A 21,329-nucleotide genomic window follows, 5' to 3' on the forward strand; every position below is an offset into this window, starting at 1 on the left:
AGATTAGGTTGTAAGGAAACAGAATGTTGTAGAATTTGTAGAAAGTCACCAATTTCAGGTAACATTTTCATTTTTATAATTACTAAATAAGATCTGAGCTTTTAAAGTGATACGTTCTCGGGGCGCCTGGGTGGTTCGGTCGTTAAGCGTCTGCCTTCTGCTCGGGTCACGATCCCAGCGTCCTGGGATTGAGCCCCACATTGGGCTCCCTGCTCGGCGGGAAGCCTACTTCTCCCTCTCCCACTCCCCTTGCTTGTGTTCCTGCTCTCGCTGCCTCTCTCTGTCAAATAAATAAATAAAATCTTTTAAAAATAAATAAATAAATAAAAGTAAGTGATACATTCTAGGGGTTCCTGGGTGGCTCAGTCGGTAAGCGTCTGCCTTCTGCTCGGGTCATGATCTCAGGGTCCTGGGATCGAGTCCTGCATCGGGATCCCTGCCCAGGAGGGAGTCTGCTCCTCCCTCTCCCTCTGCCCCTGTGCCCCCCCATCCTCTTTCTCTCTCTCTCTGTGTCTCTCAAATAAATAAATAAAATCTTTAAAAAAATAAAGTGATACATTCTAAAAATTTGCTTGAACATTAACTATTTAACCTTTAAAATACATTTCCTTCAAGAAACAATGTATGATATAATTTAATACATTGACAAAAGCCAACTGATGCTTTAAATTGTAGCTGGAGTTAGATGAGATTTTTTTCTGAGAATATCTGAGAGCTTTGACATCGCTGGCTTCTAAGAAACATTAAAAGAAATAACTTTATTGCTAGGATTAAAAAAGATGTCATCTGGTACTTCTAAACATTGTGACAAAGGTCAAAAGACATTTTAATATTAAGGAAAACAATTTCAAAGTGGCTTTAACTTGATAAAGTTCTATATGACAATCTCTTAATTACATTTTCAGAAGTGAAGAAAATATCAATAATTATTCATGTAAGAGTTATAGCACTTTTAAGACCACAAGAATAGAAAATTCACATAAAATAAAGCAGACATAAAAGTTTGTTCAACCTCATTAATAATCTTAATACACATTTATAATTTTTATTAACAGTAAAAATCAATAACAGCCAATGTTGTACGGGACATAAAGAAACACATGTATTATTGATGGAAGTGTAAATTAGCACAAATTTCCCTTTGGAAATCACCTGAGGCATAGAATGTAGTCTTTGATAGCAAACATCACTTAACAGAATTTATCCTAAGGAAATATTTCTCCAACAATAAACTACATGCTTGTAGTATAAGTAGCCTTATTTACAATGCTGGAAAGTTGAAAACTCCTAATGAACAAAAACTAAAGGTGATAATATTATTACAGCACATAAAGTTGACAGAACATTAATCATTAAAATGTTCATTCTATAAATTATGAAGCAGCATAAGAAAAAAATTACAGAAAGTAACAAAAGGAGACTATAAGAGTAAATCTAAACTATGATTGTAACAGTACCAAAAGCATTCATGTCAGAGGGCAAGATATGGGAAAAAAACTAGTTAATGTGCTAAGTGGGTAGAACTGTGAGTGAATACTTTTTTGTGTTTGTTGTTGATATTATGTTGTTTATGTAATAAAGAAAAGTGTTACTATTTTGTGTTTTAAGGATATCAATGGGAAAGATGGAATAAGGATCGAAAAAAGAACTTTTCCTCCATAAAAGCAATGAGAAACTGGAAAGAAAAATTATAAATAAATATCAGCTTTTTCAGAACCTCGGAAATTAACCAAATGCTTGCAAGATCCAAGAAGTGTTTAATTAAGAAAATTACTTTCAATAAGAACCAAGTTTTGTTATTAGTTTGACTTGCCCTAATTCTGTTGTCTTTTCTCAAGATACGCATTAACCTTGAAATCCAACAGCCTCAGAGCCTCAGGACTATGGAGGGGGCGGAAAGGGTTTGGAGTTTCCCAAAATCCCCATTCCCAGACAACTGCTATTATCTGACCTATCTGGAGTTCCCTGGAAACACCTACTCAAATGGCTTGTCTTTATCTGACCTCAGAGTTCACTCACTGCAAACGGTTTTTCTCTTGGGGAATTTGTCAAAAATAATCATCAGCAATTGTTTAACATTGCAGCTACCTGAGGCAGTGATAACAGCTGATACAAACAAGAAGCTGACCAAAATACTTAAATAGTTCATCTGGGAAGTAAGATGACCCTAGGGGGCATTGAAAATCTCCAATATAGGGCCGCCTGGGTGGCTCAGTTGGTTAAGCATCCAGCTCTTGATTTCAGCTCAGGTCATGATCTCAGTCCTGAGATTGAACCCTGCATCAGGCTCTGCACTCAGCAGGAGTCTGTTTGACTCTCCCTCTCCCTCTGCCTATCCCCTTGCTTGTGCTCACTCTCTTTATATAAAATAAATTAATAAATTTTTAACAATAATTAAAAATAAGAAAAAAACAAGATTGAAATAACTGAAATCAGGAATGTAAAAGGGAACATCGCTATCAACCTTACAGAGATAAAAAGGGTTTAATGAGAATATGATAAGTAATTATTTCCCCCATGAATTAGACATCAGTGAAATGGATGAATTCTTAGACAGGCAGAAACTGTCAAAACTAACTAAAAAACAAATAGGAAATCTGAATAAAACTATAATAAGTAAAGAGATTGAATTAGTAATTAAAAACTTACACAAAGGAAAGCTCAGTACCAGTTGGCTTTACTGGTGAATTCTACTTAACACATAAAGAAAAAATAACACCAAATCTTCACAGATGCTACCAAAAAGTAGAGTAAGGAATACTTCCCAATTCATTCTGGGAGGACAGTATCACCCTGACATGCAATCAGAAGATACAACCCAAAAAAACCGCAGACCACTATTTCTTATGAATATAGATGCAAAAATCTTCAACAAAATACTAGGAAACTGAATCTAGCCACATATAAAAACAATTATATACCATGACCATGTAGAATTTATACCAGAATATGAGGCTGGTTCAATATACTAAAGTCAATTAATTTAATACCCTATGTTGATAGAATAAAGGACAAAACCAAATGAATATCTCAATAGAGGCAGGAAATCATTTGACAAAATCCAACATTCTTTCTTGATTAAAAAAGAATATTCAACAAATTAGGAATAAAAAGTAATTTCCTCTGTATCTTTGAGTTAAATACCTAGTAGTGCAAAGATACAGATGTAGTGAAAAGAAGGGGCACATGCACCCCAATGTTCATAAGCAGCAATGTCCACAATAGCCAAACTGTGGAAGGAACTGAGAAGCCCTTCAACAGAAGAATGGCTAAAGATGCGATACATATATATATATATATATACTGAAATATTACTAAGCCTTCAGAAAGAATGAATACCCACCATTTGCATCAACATGCATGGAACTGGAGGGGATTATGCTAAGTGAAATAAGTCAATCAGAGAAAGACAATTATCATATGGTTTCACTCATATGTGGAACATAAAGAATAGTGCAGAGGACCACAGGGGAAGGGAGGGAAAACTGAATGGGAAGAAATCAAAGAGGGAGACAAACCATGAGAGTCTCTGGACTCTGGGGAACAAACTGAGGGTTACAGAAGGGAGGGCGGTGGGGGAGTGGGGTAACCGGGTGATGGGTATTAAGGAGGTCATGTGTGGAATGAGCACTAGGTGTTACATGCAACTAATGAATCATTGAACACTACAACAAAAACTTATGATGTACTACTATATGCTGGCTAACTGAACATAATAAAAAAAAAAAAAAGGGAAGGGAATTTCCTCAACCTGATAAAGGGCTTTTAAGAAAAACCCACAGCTAACCTTATAATTAATGGTGAAAGAATAAAAGCTTTCCCCCAAAAGATTAGAAACAAGAAAAGAATTCCCAATCTTGCCACTGTACTCAAGGTCCTAGGCAAGAAAAAGAAATAAAAAGCATCCAGATTAGAAAGAAAGAAGTAAAACTACCCTATTCACAGATGACATGATTTTATATATGGAAAATCCTAAGGAATCTAAAAAATTTATTACTGCTAATAAACAAGTCCAATAAGGTTGCAGAATAAAATATCAATATAAAAAAATCAATTGTATTTCCACATGCAAGCAAAGAACAATCTAAAAATGATATTAAGAAAACAATTTCATTTTTAACACGATCGAAAAGAGTAACATACTTCAGGATAAATTTAACCAAAGAAATACAATACTTGTAAAGTGAAAACTATAAAACATTGTTGAAAAAAATTAAAGAAGATCTAAATAAATGGAAAAACATCCCATCAAAATTAAAAGCCTTTGTGCTTCAAATGGCACTATCAAGAAAATGAGACGAAAATCCATAGAATGTGAGAAAATATTTGCAAATCATATATCTGATAAGGAGCTTGTATGCAGAATCTATAAAGAGCTCTTACAACAATAAAAGACAAACAACCCAATTAAAAAATAGGCAAAAGACCTCTCCAAAGAAGATATACAAATAGCCAATAAGCACATGAGAAGATACTCAACATCATTAGTCATTAGGGAAATGGAAACCCAAAGCACAAAGAAAAAAATAATACCATTTCACCCCCACGAGGATAGCTGTAATAAAAAACACAGATAATAACAAGCATTGGCAAGGATGTGGGGAAACTGGAACCTGTATACAATGCTGGTAAGAATGTAAACTAGTTTAGTTGCTTTGAAGAACAGTTTTACGGTTCTTCGACAAGTTAAGCATTGAATTAACTATGATCCAGCAATTCCACTCCTAGGTATATATACGAAAGAGTTGAAAACATATGTCCTCACAAAAAGTTGTACATGATTGTCCATAATAGCATTATTCATCATAGCCATAAATGTCCATCAATTGATAAATGGCCATTCAAAATGTGGTATATATCCATACAATGGAATATTATTCAGCTACAAAAAGGGAATAAAGTATTAATACCTGCTACAATACAGATGAACTTTGAAAACATGCTAAGTAAAAGAAACCACACACAAAAGCCCACATGTATGACTCTATTTACATTAAACGTCCAGATAGGCAAATCTACAGATACCGAAAGTAGATCTGTGTTTACCAGGGGCTGGGAAGAGAGAACGGGGACTGTTAATAGATACAGGGTTTCTCTGAGGCTCATGAAAATGTTCTGGAACTCGATAGTGGTGATAGTTGCACATCTTTGTGATATATTAAAAATCCATGATTTGTACATTTTAAAAGGGTAGACTTTACGGTGTGTAAGCTAAATCTCATTAGAAAGGGAAAAAATGACCTAGCTCTGATTTGTATCATGATCTGGAAACCCCTACGGTACTGAGCTAGTTGTAAATCCTCAATGAAAGAAGTCTGTGGCTGTTTAGTTCTTTTTTGTTGTTGTTCTGTTTTTTAAGATCTCTTACCAACCCAAGGACCAGTCTCATGGGGCAATGAGCTGGCTTTGTGTCTCCCAAACTCCAGGCAAGAATACTTCGAGTGGTGCTAAAGGAAGGGATCTGTACAACTCCTCCCCACCACTGTAATGAAGAGTTCAAAGTGCATCTTACTACTAGGTTTGCTGCATCCTCTCCACTTACAAAGATGGAGAAGGCATGGTATGCTTGACTAGGAGTCACCAGACCTGTTTTCTAATCTCAGCTCTGCTATTAACTTATTTAAGCCTCAGTTTCCTTATCTAAAAAACAAGTGGTTGGTACCAAAAGTCTCCTAGGTCTTTTCTACCACAGAGATTCTGAGATCTTAGGAAGGAAATCCCCTTCATCTCCCACTCCTCTACTCCAACACACTCACCCATAAATAAGAAATGTTCAGCCATGACAACTGGCCAAAAAGAGACAGGCTTTGTAGGGTGGCTAATGGAAAAAGAACAGAAAAAGAAGTAAAGCAACCCAAGGAATGGGATCCTCCGAGACTGAAATCATCCTATCCAGCCAGTTTCTAGGTCTGTGAGGTTTGCAACTTTGGGATTGCCCCCATGTGGTCCTGATTCTGTTCACTGGAATGTGGACCTGTGCTCACAGAACACCTATTTGATACTGCCCGTCCTTGGTACATGCTTTTCCCTCTGGCAGCACAGGGCAGGTGTTCAGGAACCCTCCATTGCTCCCACAGTACATGGGGTGGGGGTCATGGGCACACCCCAAAGGCTCATCAAACCATCCTCAACCACTCCAAGGCCAAGTAGGCTCCCCCAGAAGATTTCTGGTAAATGCAGGAGTATGTTTTTCTCCCTCCCCATTATATTTCCAGGATCTTTTTAGTGTCCTTTATAGCTGGAGTCTCTTATTCCCATCTACAGGCCACCCCTCAGTCTGATGCTTTTCTCAGTTATCTAACTACAGAAGATGACCACCTCCCAGCATGGCCAACCCATAGGCAAGGGCCCAGGGATGGCTTCAGAGGAGGTACTAAGGAAAAGCACACCATTCCAGTGCTACTCCAAAGAACCTGCATCTTCCAATGCTTCTAGCAGCATGCTCATTGGACAGACAGGTGGCCATTCCACTCCAGAAGCTTGTTCCCTTCCCACCCTGGGGGAGAAGCAGAATCTATAGGTACCAAGCTCCCCACCCCAGGGAAGGAAGCACTCCCCTCAGACACAGTTGAAGAAGTCTGAATGAGAATGTCATGCACAACCCCTCACAAGACCAAGGCCTCCCATCTCGCTGTTTAACTTAGCTTCTGAAATCATTCTTGATAATGAGATCTGCCATGCCTCTATTTTATTTCCTGCTATACAGTAGATTGAGGAGTAAAGTCCACTGCAAGAGCCTGTAAAATCAAGATAACAGTGATCAAGAGGAGCCATTACCTGGAATATGACTTGACTTGCTTCTTGGCCTTCAAAAATAGAAAATGTCTTGGGTTCCAGGGGTCCACTAAACTTCCCCTGTTGGCTATATCCAGTTGTCTGTTAAAAAAGGAAAGACAAAGAGAAAAATTGGCATACCCATCATTATGAATATACACGTGCCTCTTGCTGATTTTATTAAGGCTTCTGGGACTGATATATGAAACACAAGAGTCTAACCTAACTCAAAACAATGCAAAATGTAGTCAAAACAGGTAGAAAGAGATTTTTGATATTCTTGAGCTTCTACTATGTCAAGATGGCTTGCCATGAGCCTTACACTGTCTTTCTCATTTGACCATTCCAGCAATCACCTTATGGGGAGAATATTAACACTCCCATGTTACAAGTGAGGCTCACGGAGGTGAAGCTACTTGCCCAGAGTAAATTCCACAAGTGGCTGACAGGGCACACACAGGGGGGTCTGACTGAACCAAAGTTTCTATCTTCCCACAGTGCCACTCTGCCTTCCAAACACCATACAGTTTTATACCAGCTTCTTAAAACACCTCTCCTCTACTCCAGTTAGTTTATAAGAACATTTCTGGCAGATTGCCAGCACCCTACAGTTTAGTCACCTCAAGGACAACTGAATTTATAAGGGAGAGAAATATGTAGATGTGTTGAGTCCAGTGCTTACTCGGCACACCATTACATGGTACATTTTAGTCAAATCTGAATCTGAATTTGAACTGTGACTTCAAGAAACACTTCCTGTTTTAACATTTGATTAGCAATCTATACTCATGTAGGGAAAAAAAAAAAAGAACAAAATGTTTACTTTAAGCAGTAGCCCTACGATGTTTCTAAAGCCCAAAGCCCCTGAATTTGAGAGGCAAGCAGCCTCTGCAGACCCCCAAATCCAGGCTGGGATAGCAGTACGTGGTGGCTGTGACAGGGAGAAGAGAAATCAGTATGTGCTGAGCTCAGTCCTGAGCAGTTAATCCTGACAACAACTTGGGGACAAATTCTTACAGTTAGCTCTGTTTTACAGGAAATGAGACTAAGATGCTGAGAGGTGAAGCAATTTGCCCAGGTTGGGATGGGTCGAACCTATGACTGCGATGGGTGCTCTCAGCCACTGTGCCCCACTACCCACCAGAGGGAGCAAAAATGGCCGGCACAATCTGGCAGGAAAACAAGAGCATCAAGGATGTGCAGGAGGGTGTGACTCCCACTTGTCCCCAGCCCAGGAGGATGGGGAGCCTACTGTAGCCCCTGCCATCCCTCCATCTTCCACCACGACTGTCCCTCTAAAGGAAGCTGAGCACAACATGCGGCACACGCGGGGACAGCCAGCCATCAGCCCACCCGCAAAGGGCACCCTCTAGAATGAGGGACTTAGCACCCATACCCAAAGCTGGGGTCCCCTCCTTCTTGTGTGATTCTTCAGGTCTACAACTTGTGTAGAAACCAGGGGTGGGATAAGGTTAGGATCAAAAGTATAATATGAGAAGTAGATGGTTTGGGAGCTGGAGAGGCAAAACCAAGAAAGTAAGAAGAACTAGGGGGAAGAGAATTTGGTTTTTTCCACTTCTTTAGGGAAAGCAAGTACACTCTTGGGATGGACATACTGAGAATAATAATCGGGATAAGAGTATGGGGAAAAGGCTTCCACCATGCCCCTTGGTTCACTGAATCTCGATTAACCTGATACCAGTTATCTGGCAAATGAAAACACAGAGGGCTTTTGGAATCTGGTCTCCTCACCCTCAGAGTTGTAGCAGGCCCATGGACTAGCTGCCCCCAGCCATCGCCCACCTCTCTCCCTTGGGAAGCCAAGAGGTCTCTTTCCCAGACTCCCCTGCAGCCATCAGGGCAGCCAAGTGGCCCAGTTTTGGCTCATGAAACAAAAAGTGAAATCCGCTGGGGGCGTCCTGGTCAAGCTTTTATTTTCCCAATGAAAAAAGACAGATGTGGCTGGATTTGCCACCCTCTTCTCTGTTGTTCTTGCTCAGACAATAGACCTCATGTCTATGGCTGTGGTGGTTGTCATGAAACCATGAGGGGACAAACCAGCTCAAAAAATTGGGGAGCAAAGAGAAAGAAGCTCAAGTCTCTGGTCACATCACAGAAATGCAAAACCTGCCTTGGGCTGCCCACTTTAGGCTTCTTGCTTTCTGAGGAAAAGAAACTTCTCCTTATTAGAGCTGCTCCAAAGTTGAACTTCCTGTTGCCTATACTGAAAGCATTCTTTTTTTTTTTATTTTTTTATTGTTATGTTAATCACCATATATTACATCATTAGTTTTTGATGTAGTGTTCCATGATTCATTGTTTGTGCATAACACCCAGTGCTCCACGCAGAACGTGCCCTCTTTAATACCCATCACCAGGCTAACCCATCCCCCTACCCTCCTCCCCTCTAGAACCCTCAGTTTGTTTTTCAGAGTCCATCGTCTCTCATGGTTCGTCTCCCCCTCTGACTTACTCCCCTTCATTCTTCCCCTCCTGCTATCTTCTTCTTTTTCTTTTTTCTTAATATATGTTGCATTATTTGTTTCAGAAGTACAGATCTTACTGAAAGCATTCTTAACTGACACAATAATTTTATAGACTTCTAGCTCATCAATTCCTTTTAAGGACTATCTTCCTCTGGGAGCTCTTTCTCCCTCATATTCCTTTTCCACGTCTTCTCTGGAGGAAAGGACACAAGAAGTGGAGGCAGATGTCCAGGCACCACCATGGTTGGTACAAGACAAGGATGGTGCTTTCTGTAAGGCCTCTACTTAACAACAAACTGCCTTCGTCAACTTTGTGCTCACGTCAGTAAGGGCCAGTTTTCAGCAGTTCACACCAGTGATGGCATCCAGACGAAACCCCCATTAGTCAGTCTATCTCAGTGGCAAGGTTCAAAGTTGGGTTCTCATAACAGGGCAGCAAATCTCCCTTTGTGTCATTAACATGGTTATTGGGGCTATAAAGATTTCAAAATGCATGTGCATGTCATGAGTCATCAAGCCATACTGCCAGAACTGGGAAAGACAGTGTGGGGGAACTGGTGAAAGGAAAAGAGGGTCCATGCAGGAGTTGGGGGGATAATGCCCACCATCTTGCACAAAGAGGTAAAAGGAAGGGGAGGGAAGGGAAGGGAACTGACATTTTTTAATGTTTCCTGTGCAACAGCTGTGGGACTAGACCCCCCTCCCCCGCCGCAACACACATATCATTTCTTCTGATCCTCAACAAGATCAGGAAAGTGTCTCCAGAGTAGTCCCACAGCGGAGACAGATAATGTGGGATGAAGCCAGCTCTGTTGGACCACCAAGCCCCAATTCCAAGCCACAATGCTACCCTGCCTTCCAGGCCAGCAAAGGACACACGCAGCTGCCAGATGTGCCTGCCTGGTAGCCGTCCTCATCGTATTTTCCAGCAAGACTTCTCTGCAGGGATAGATAGTATTTATGCCAAACTCTTTTCCTTCTAGAAAAAGTATAATCCAAGGCAAAACTCTCGAGTAGGTGGCTTCTCCTTGATTTCTCTGCCTCCTTATTCAGCACACTTTCCCAAACCCGGATCACTCACTTACTTTCTCTTCAGGGCCCTTGCAGTATATTCATGCAATGTTTCTCACCCCCTTTTGGGAACCAGTGCTCAGAAAAGGACAAGAGAACCACTGGCAGTATGGGATAAATGACCGGCAATCACCTCACATCGCTATCTCTGCTGAATAAAGCCTTATGCTGAAGGAAAGCTCCAACCAAACTTCCAGTCTTCACAGGAGAGGGTCTGGAAGCAGGGGTGGGTGGAGGCAGGAGATAGAAGTGCCTCCATCCTAATGCCCCTGAAATCCCACCACACAGGTAGCAACCCCCCCCCAACCAGACACAGCTGTGCACGTGGCTATCTCCTGGACAAGGCTCTTGCTGCCAGCAGGGGTTGGGGCACTATTTCTTACTCTAGGTAGAAGTCCCACTGGGCTGAGATTGGAGAGAAGGAAACATTATATCCCACCTTTTATCCAGGAAAAAAAATGATGCATGTCCCATTCTCAAACAAGATAAGCCCACTAATATCAAATTATCATGACAGAATCTTCTCTTAGATCTCGTTGTCTCCTAATGTAAGTCCAAAATTATATATTTAATTTCTACCCTACTCCTAGCATGGTGCTATGTGCAGAGGCTACAAACATGACTAAAATATAGTCATCCTCATGGAAGTCAAAGTCCATATGAGCATAGACACTGAATATTTAAAATGTATAGTAAGGGGTGCCTGGGTGACTCAGTCAGTTAAGTGTCTGACTCTTGATTTCAGCTCAGGTCTTAATCTCAGAGTCATAAATTCAAGTCCCGCATTGGGCTCCATGCTGGGCCCAATAAATGCAGTAGTAGTAACAGCCAGTAATAAGAATAGCCAATATTTATCCAGTGCTTAGACTGTGCCTGTCACTGATCCAAGGGCTTTATAAATGCATTATCTCATTTAATTGCCACAACTACCAATAAGGCAAGTACTCTAATGAGATCCATTCCACAGGGCAGAAAACTGAGGTTCAGAGCTTAAGTAACTCCACCCAAGCTCCTATCACTAGGAAGTGGCAGTGCCAGTTTTGTACCCAGGTCTGACTTCACTACCACCCTGTGATAATATAGATAGCAAAGGGCATTTGAAGAATGAGAAGAGGAGAGAGGTCAAGAGGAGATGTTTGACCTAGTCCTTACATAGTCCTAGTGACAAGTTTTGAGCCCCGGGTCTGTGCAGAGGCACCTTGCCCATAAAATTTGAACTGTAGCTTCCTCTCCTCCCCCAAGAAGAAGGCTCTGGTTAGGTTTACAAGTTTGGCTCTATTTCATTCTGTAAATACTCTGAACTGTGAGGGTCCTAGAGGGCTCTCAGGAACTCAGAATTTGATGTTATTTTGGGGTCCCTGAAGAAAGGAACCAAGATCTGAGGTGTGAAGATCTAGTAACTTCCTTCTAAGGAGAAAGCAAACGCTTCCCCATAATCTTGCTTCATAATACAACAGATTGTTGGGTCAGTATATGATCTTTTATGAGCCTCATGAATAAAACAGCATTGGCACCCCACTATCTACCCAAGATCGAGGGCTGGATCTCTCCGGGTTCCATCCAACTCCAACTTGTAGAAGCCTGTCAATTGAGAGGGTTGGCTTAACAAATGGCTAAAGACAACTCTGGCCAGAAAACTCCAAACCATATATGGGAAGAAAAGCACAGAGCAGAGCAGGGTTGAAAATAGAGAAAATGCTTTTCTTAATATTTCAGTGGTAATTTTTCACGGTCAAAGTAAAAAAAAAAAAGTCAAGATTAAGGGACATAAACTAATATATACACATATACATAGACTATATATACATATATACTGTATACAAAGACTAATATATGCTTCAGTATACCTTTCTTTCCAGATTTCCTGAGCTATACATGAAGGTCTAAATATGAATAGACAGATTTGTTTTAAACCTTATCCATTAAGTGGTACTGGCTTTTAAGAGCTGAGAAAAAGTAGCTCCCTGGTTGAAGGATAGACATATGACTTGTAGCCATTTCACTGGGCAAACTACGGGTCCTTTGTATATAATTTAATTTTGATAGACTTTTTTAAAGTCATAATAATCATTGTTACCCTGGTATGAGGTAGAAAATGTCAGAAAATATTCTAGTAAATAAATAAAGAACATCCTCTTACCAAATACAGTATAAGGAGACACAAGCAATGCAGCTGGGCTTGCATCATTGTCGTTTTCTGTATTGAAACTCCTGTGAATAAACCAGAGAATAAAAGTGATTAGTTACCAGTCTGTTAAAATCATGTCTTTCCAGCCAGAAAGGATCATTGGACAACATCCAGTTATAAGCCTAGTAGAATGGGATCACTAAAGGCCAGCTTCTTCTCTTTAGGGAACAACCCAGTCTTCCAGAAGCTTCGTGATACCTCATCCAGAGGAACACACAAGTCAACATCTCAAAAGAAGCTCATGGTAATTCTATTTCTTTAACTGCTCCACTTTATTATAATCTTCTCCATTTATAGGTATTAAATGATAGAAAAAAAGTATAGCTTTCACTTTTATTATATGCATGGGAAAGATATGTTTGGGCAAATGCCAGGATAACTAGATATTAACATTTTAATGGTTCTGATTCAAAGCTGCAAATACATGAGATTCCTCAAACAGAAAGAACTCAAGAATGTTCCCAGTCCTTCACTCAAAGACCTCACCAGCCAAACTTTGGTCTTCTAAACATGGTTTTTAACTAGGCAATATGCCTAAGGAAAGGTATACTTTTTATTACTCCAAAAGCAACCAAATAAGAATCCAAACTCTGTCCTTATTCTCTTCTGTTCAGTATTATTTTTCCTTTCTTTCTTGTGGCTTCACATTTTTTAGAAATTATAACTTTCACCCTGAGACACATCATGACTAACTGATTTTAAGATCTGATATAAGTTTTCCACATGGCCTGCAAGGCAAGGTTGTTGCCTGTCATCATACTGGACGGCCAAAACCAAAAGATCGACAAAATGAAAAATGCTCTCATTTCACTAAAATTCCAGTCGCTTCATTATCTCTAGGGATTAAGGGTGATCCTGGTTTGCCGTTTCATCTTTTTCTTTCTTTCTTTCTTTTTTTAACTTTTTCTACATTGAATTTGTCTCGCTAATATACTCAGCATGAAAAAATGGTTACCGAAATTCTAACCACTCTAAATTATGTAGTCCCTGAAGTTTTTTAATTCCTTACATTTGGATAGCTTATATTTGAACTTTAAAAAGGTAAAAGCACTATCCCATTTTAGCCTCACAAATGCTACAAATGCCCTGGGAGATAAAGATAGAAATAAGCATTTATTAAGTATCGGCTATGAGGTAGATTTGGGGAGGGGCCTTTACCAACAGCGTAACAGTGGTGTAGACAACGGACTCTGAGCCAGAAAGCCTGCACCAGAAACCCAGCTCTACCTTTCACTGGCTGTGCTGCCCCGGGTATTACCACTTAATTTCCCTGTGCCTCAGTTTCCTCAAACAGAAAAGACACCGCAATTGCTCAATAATAAACATGAGTTTCTCACAGACATGATGAGTTAGGGAATGTAATACTAATTTTATGTAGGAGGACACGGAGATTCAAAGTTAAGCAATTCGCCTAGTACATAGGTAGGAAGGGACATCGCCATGCTTCCAGCCAGATCTGTCAGATCCCAAAGACCCAAACCTCTTTCAACTCTTTCTACAGTACCGTAGGTAGTGTGGGAGCTGCTGAGATACGGATGTAGGCACAGAGAAACAGAGATATGTAAAATGTATATATTGTTCCTACATATGCTAAATCCATGAAGCAACCTTTCCCAAGGTTCTATAGCTATTTGTAGGGAGAGCTAGGATTAAAACCCTTCAGGACAGTCAGAGTCATAAACTCGGTGAATGTTTAAAAGTTAGCTTTTGCAACAGAATTAATTTGGCCGTTGTGTTCAAACATCATTTTAGAATTGGCTCATTATCCTAAACACAAACAAGACATTTATCTATGGCTTTCAACTGCTTATGTGGTGTGGAGACCCATGGAAATAAATAACAATGGCGGGCTCTAGCATACTGTAATATCAAATAGGTAAATAAATTATTAAGTCTAACTCAGTTTTTGGTTTGTTTGTTTTTTTTTTATCTAGCAAAATGCACATGATCAGCTCGTAAGAGGAGAAATACAGATGATAATGGCGCATTTGGGGATCATTTTCCTCAAGCTCTTCAGCATTCAAGAGGTTTCAAGTACTGGTCCCCAACTTACTCTTCCAGCCTTATCTCCCACTCCCTTCCCACACTCGGTAACGCTGTCTACCAGGATGGACTCTGTACCCTGAGCCTTCCCGCCTCCACTCTTTGGCCCTTGCTGCCCACCCCACCCAGCACGAGGCCAGCTGGAATAAATGGTCAGTCAATATTTGCATCAGGAAGTTGGAGTGAGGTTGTCCTTCCTCACCTCTACGTGTACTACTGGTCATACCTTACCTTCTAGGTCCAAATTGTTCATTGATTTGAAAAGCACTGAATTACTCTAAGGGTGATCCTGGTTTGCCGTTTCATCTTTTTCTTTCTTTCTTTTTCTTTTTTTACCTTTTTCTACACTGAATTTGTCTCACTAATATACTTCTCTCATATGACAGATCCTGTGTTAAGAAGTGGGATAACCAAATAAGGAGTAGAGAGTCTGCCTTCATGGAGTTAGAGCCCAAATCCTACTTCCTTCATGAAATCTTTCCTAATTTCCAGCCAGAAGTGTCTTCCTCTCAAAGCCCCTCCTGACTGCATTTTTTTAAATCGTTTATTTATATATCTGTGTTATTGCCTGTACTAGAAAACAAAATCCTTCAAGGCAGTTCAAGGCAGAGGCCTTATTTTGAAAAGTTTTTTGAACCTCTCACAGTTTGTCAGGCAACGCCTTGCATATATTAATCCCTCAACAGATGTTTGTTAAATTCTAAAACATTTTAATTATCTAACAGTGATATCCTATGAATTTGTCCAATCTATAAGAGCTTTCAGAATAAACATAATATGTTCAAGGAAACTAATTTGAGATTTAAAGATTTATTTTGATGCAAAGTAATAAATTTTTATTGTCGATGAAAACAGTCTCTTCTCTTTTAAATACACTAACAGATTTCTGCTCAGTAAATAGGTTAAGAACTGGCTGATACATATCATCTCTTCTTAAACTGATTTTTTAGTGCTTTTAATCTCCCAAAGACATATACATTGAATGACAGAAAAACTAATAAAAATAAGATAAATGCCTGATTTTAGTCAGATGCTCAGACAGGCCACCATCTGGGATGTTTTAAGGAATCTGAAAAGTAAAAGTAGCAATGCACTTATCCTTTATTTTGTCATTTACACTTAGTCTTATCCCTCACAGAGAGGTTTCCAGTGGGAAATAGAAGTAATTGCTTTTTCCACCACCATGCCTAGGGTTCCATGATTCATTTGCAGACAGATCTACCCCATGGTGCAGCTGTTGGGAGCACAGACCCCGGAGTTCGACCAGCTGGCTCCTCCACTGACTTGTGTCTACTCATCCGCAAAGCAGGGATGACCAGAGTACCTACCTGTGAGATTTATGGGGTTCAATGAGTTCATATTTTGAAGAGTGTTTGTTAAATAAAAATTTATCCTGTCACCCCCATGTGCTTCGTCTGAACTTTGAACATTGTCCTACGGGCCGTCTCCTTTCATAGTCCCTGGCTTTCGGTGGCCCCGATAACGAGACTACTCAAGAAGCAGCCTTCCCAGCAACATCCTCACGACCAAGTGAAGCGGTGAGGCAAAGCCTTTGTATCAGTGCGTCCAAGCAAACCGTGCTACTGCAGGCATTATGCCAGAAGGGGCCTTTAGCCTCTCAAACAAGTCTTGCTTCCACTTCCTCTTTGCATGGACATAATTCCACTAATGAGTATCACATCCTGGATCATACTATTGCTGGAGGGAAAGCATAGTTTATAACTGAAACTGCCTAAAACCACCAAGCCATACACACTTGATAGATTGCCTCATGAACACTACTTGGAAAAGGATTGGAGCACATTTCTAGATAATTCAGTGACATTCTATCTGAACTATGTGAAAAGGTTGAAACAACCATGTGCTTGGAATCTGTGCTATTTGTTGGGGTTTCCCTCAGGCACAAGGACTAAATTCAGACAGTTTCTATGGCAACTATCTGAGAGGCCAAGCACATCCTTAGCAACACAGGTCAAAGGTTTTTTGAGGGGCGGGGTGGGGGGAGGATTTCTGAAAAGCCACCACCACTTGCTTTTAACCATGAAGCACTGACAAATATAGAATCAGGCTGCTGGCCTTGTTGCTTCAGGCTGATGCCCTGATTCACCACAGCCCACAAAACACACATCCCCTCCCGCACCCTGCATCTGTGTCCAGCCGGAACAACAATGCAAAGGCAGCTAACAGTTACTGAAAACAATTTGCCATGCACCTGCTAAGACTTCTATATGCATTACCTTATTGATTTCTCATAAGAACCCTATGAAGCAGGTACTATTAAAATCTACCTCTTAGCAAAATTCAAAAGGTGAGGGTCAAAGAAGTCGAGAGACTTGCCCAAGATCACACTGCCTGGCTCATTCTACACTTACGCTCTTATTCATAAACATAAGAAGACATCTAGTATCACTTCATCCATTACGCATCTTCCCAAAAATTCAAAAAAGTTTTTCTTTTTTCTTTTCCTTTTTTTGAAAGACAGAGAGAAAGATAATGGGAGTAGAAGAGGGGCAGAGGGAGAGGGAGAGAATCTCAAGCAGACTCCACGTTCACGGCACAGCCCAACACGGTGCTCAATTTCACGACCCTGAGATCATGACCTAAGCAGAAATTAAGAGCCGGATGTTTAACCAACCAAGCTACCCAGGGGCCCCATTTTTTTATTTTACTTATTTATTTATTGATGGATTGATTGATTGATTTGAGAGAGAGAGAGAGAGAGCACAAGCAATGGGGCAGAGGGAGAGGGACAAGCAGACTCCCCACTGAGGAGGTGAAATTTGAATACAGAGACGCCCGGGGAGGGAAGACAATGTGGACACATGGGACAAGACGGCCATCTACAAGCAGAATGGAGGGGCCACAAACAGACCCTCATGGCCTTCTGAAGGAACCAACCCCGCGGACACCTTGACTTTGGATGTCCAGCCTCCAGAACTATGAGACAATACATTTCTGTTGTTCAAGCTACCCCATCTGTGGTGCTTTGTTATGCCAGCCCATCAATTTAAATACCCCAAGGAACAATGGTTTTGGCTGAGAAAGGCACTGCTGTTCCAGAATAGAGGCCTCCAACAGGGCTACGTTCAGTTATTACACATGCAGTACCCACAGCATCTCAGGGGTCCACTCGAAGCTTGATTAATTCTCCTGCTGGGTTCCATTTCCTCCAAGAGGCATTTTTAGACACTCTTGTCATTTCCCCATTTATCTGAGTAAGGACATGTAATTTCTAGGTCCCAGGTCTCCAAACCTTCAATAACTCAACACACAAGCATCGATTTTCTCCCCCTTGCAAAAAGCTCAGTAATGGGCAAACCTTAAATAGAGTTAGTCGTCTCTCATCCTTTAAAAAAAAAAAAAAGGCATTAAGGGCTTTGAATTCAAATAATTTACCCTGCTCAAAGGTTGAACTATGCATTTCCAAAGAACAAAGAAAGTGCAGGAGGAGAGGACTAGAAAATTTGTTTTCAAGTATCATAGGTGATGTGGGCAGGAAAGGATGTGTGACTAGAATTCATAATACCGCCAGGACCAAACAGCACTGCATACCCTGTGTGCCCTTTATTGTGCCTCTGCACTGTATATTGCTAAGAGCAGCATAAATTATAAAGCAAGGCCAGATATGAATAAAGATCAGATTAAAAGCCTGCTCGCACCATTGCTCAGCAAGTGATGTTCAGATCAATCATGCCCATCTTTTTGGTCTCGCCTGCAAATCTCTGGCACCAATTACACCTCTTCAGTTTAGAAAAATCACAGGAAGATCTGACCGATTTGCACTCTTGACAAATTAGGCACCCAATAAAAGTGGCCATTAATAAGCTAGAAATAAACAGGCAGGCATAAAAGCAAGGCTGTTGCGTCGTATTTCAGACTGATTTAGGAGGAAGGAAGGAAGACAAGGAGGGATGGATGTCCCCCACCCCAACACACAAATATAAGCACTTTGGTCTCTCACTAGGCTTTTGTAATGTAGATATGCCGATCTTTCAGTATATGCAAATCTGGATTTACACACATACAAAACTGAGGGTGATTATTTGTTGTATCGGTTGGGTTCATGGTCAAATGAATGGGCTCATGAGAGATACATGCCCCCCCCCACAGGACTTAAAAAGTTTTAAATCTATACGATCAATTTAAATACAAATTACTACCATAATTATTCTTATTAAAGAAAAAATGAGCTCTAAGGAGTATTTTGAGACCTGTGTTTAAGCTTATTCCTGGCTAACCTTCATTCCGCTGGACACTCCACGGAAGTGAGTAGGAAGTGAGTAAAGGAAGGGGGAGCTCCCCTCAGAGCCACACACAGTGCCCAGCCCTGAATGAAAGGGGCAGACGGGGGGAGGTGACAGGGAAGGGAGGCCTCCTCATGAAGCAGGTGGCTATCTAGCCAGGGTGCTTCCCTGACGTCTCGAGCAGACAGGCAGCAAGGACATCAGTGCTGAATTCCCTGTGGTATCCAGGTTTATACCTCAGAAACCCAGGAGGAAGGGAGGGAAGAGTTTGCTTTCGTCCCTATCTGTCAGAACATCATAAGGGCCTTCCCTGGCCTAAAGAGGAGGATAAGAGTCACTATTTCTCATAAAAGATGGCTTAATTATTTTTGACAAAGTGTTTCCTTATGTATTATACAACAGTTACCTGTGTCTTATAAAGCATACAGATCAGCATTTTGTCAAGATAATAAAATCACATATTCTGTCCTTAGAAATTCAGCATGAGGTAAATCTGAATTAGATTTCATCCCATCGGGTTTAGACACAGAGATTTAAACAAAACAAAACAAAAATCCCCCAAACACTTGCTGTAATACTAGCTCATTTATAAAGTAGCCTGGAGGCAAGGATTCTCATGACAAAAATGTACAGTTATGCAGTGTGGCAGGTTCACTTCTAATCCCTGTAGTAAGATCATAATTGACAATTGTGGCGGGCCAGAGAGTCAAAGAAAAATTAATTTAATTCCATCTTCATAAAGAACACCATGCCACTATGATATCTCACTCATGAGTTAGTTTTCTTTAGTTGAAAAAAAAAAATTTTTTTTTAATTAGCTAGTATTTTATGAGCATTTACTAAGTTAAGCACTCTGGACAATTTATTTCATTTAAATAGCACAACAGTCGTGTAAGGTAGGTCCTGTTGTCATCCTACAGGGAAGGAAACAGAGCTCAGAGAGTTTGAGGATGGGGTGCCAGTCTGACTGCAGAGACCATGCACAGAACCCTCCCTGCGAGGAAGAGGTGTTCATCCTTCGTTTAAAGAGCACAAATCTACCATTTTGACTTCTCTTTGTCTCTTCTGCAAGAACACAAGTCTTAATGTTTGAAGATAATTAAAATATGGTAAGAAATTATTGATTCAGACTATCAGAGAAGAGAGAATTCAGTATGTTAGTCTTCCAGAATCTTTTAGGAAAAATTGAGTTTTCTTTGTGCCATATACACAATAACCAGGTATAGCTTGGGCTGTTATATATGTTTAAGTGAAAAATCAACTTTTTAAAATATGTCCACCACTAAGTAAATATGTTTTTATTATATTTATATTTAATGTACCTCCATAAACATTTCTGTTTGTTCTCCCAAGTAACAGATAGACAGATATTCCTATAACAAACTAAGCTACTTTTCTCTTGTTGAATCAATGAGTAGACCACAGGATGCGCCCCAATCTAGGTTCGAGACCAGGGATTTCTGAATGAATCCAATTTTATGCCAACAATTAAATCTCTTTATGCCTATCCATGTAAACTAAGACCTATGAAAGCACTTGTTTGTTGGCCTTTGGAGAGAGGGGCCTGATGATTCATGCTCAGCTTTCTTTCTCAGAGTCATCTCTCTTAATGTGGAAGAAAAGTGGGGGCACATTCTCCTTCCCAGAGAGTTCTTTTGACAACAGAATAGGAAGTTGAGTTTCTGCCACCATATATTTTGCTTTTTATAAAAGAAGGGAGGAGGGAGTGCCTGGATGGCTCAGTCGGTTGAGCGTCCCACTCTTGATTTGGGCTCAGGTCATGATTTCAGGGTGCTGGAATTGGCCGGACTCCGTGCTCAGCAGGGAGCCTGCTTGAAGATTCCCAACTCTCCCTCTGCCCCTCCTCCCATTCTCATGCTCTCTCTGTCTCTCTAAAGTAAATGAATAAATTTTTTAAGAAGAAGAAGAGGAGGAGGAGGAGGAGGAGGAGGAGGAAGAAGAAGAAGAAGAAGGAGGAGGAGGAGGAGGAGGAGGAGGAGGAGGGAGGAGGCACAGGAAATGCAAACTTCACCTGGAACAGTGACTTTTCCCAGGGGTCATCTAGGCAAGTTTCAAAGGATGCCACACCCACACCTCACCAGAAGACTTATCCAATTGAACCTTAAACAACTCAAGGGTTAGGGGCACTAAACCCTTGTGCAGTCAAAAATCTGCATACAACTTCGGACTCTCCCAAACCTTAACAACTAATAGCCAGCCTACTGTTGACAGGCAGTCCTACTGATAACATACCCAGTCAATTAACACATATTTTCTATATGTATTATATATTGTATTCTTACAACAAAGTAAGCTGGAGAAAAGAAAATCTCCGTCTCCCTCTCGACCCTGAGATCATGACCCGAGCTGAACTCAAGAGTCTGACACTTAACCAACTGAGCCACCCAGGCACCCCTAACACTTGAACTTTCTAATGGAGAGAGCTAACAACATTCATTGAACATCTACCACATGGCAAGCAATATTCCAAACTTTTTACAAGCGTGTATAATTTACTCTCAC

At 40.6% G+C, this 21,329-nt stretch overlaps 1 protein-coding gene across 1 annotated transcript in view; it reads right to left on the reverse strand.

Annotated features, from left to right (window-relative positions):
- The window catches only part of CDH17 (cadherin 17), a 64,704-nt gene that overhangs the window by 42,071 nt on the left and 1,304 nt on the right, over positions 1–21,329 (reverse strand). The window contains exons 2-3 of the mRNA XM_027606389.2: positions 12,472–12,542; positions 6,778–6,876 (exon numbers count right to left, since the gene is read on the reverse strand). Of these exons, the coding sequence (XP_027462190.1) occupies positions 6,778–6,876; positions 12,472–12,519 (147 nt within the window). The 5' untranslated portion in view covers positions 12,520–12,542. The remainder of the gene's footprint in view (positions 1–6,777; positions 6,877–12,471; positions 12,543–21,329) is intronic.

This window comes from Zalophus californianus, chromosome 4, assembly GCF_009762305.2.
Source record: "Zalophus californianus isolate mZalCal1 chromosome 4, mZalCal1.pri.v2, whole genome shotgun sequence".
Taxonomy (NCBI): domain Eukaryota; kingdom Metazoa; phylum Chordata; class Mammalia; order Carnivora; family Otariidae; genus Zalophus; species Zalophus californianus.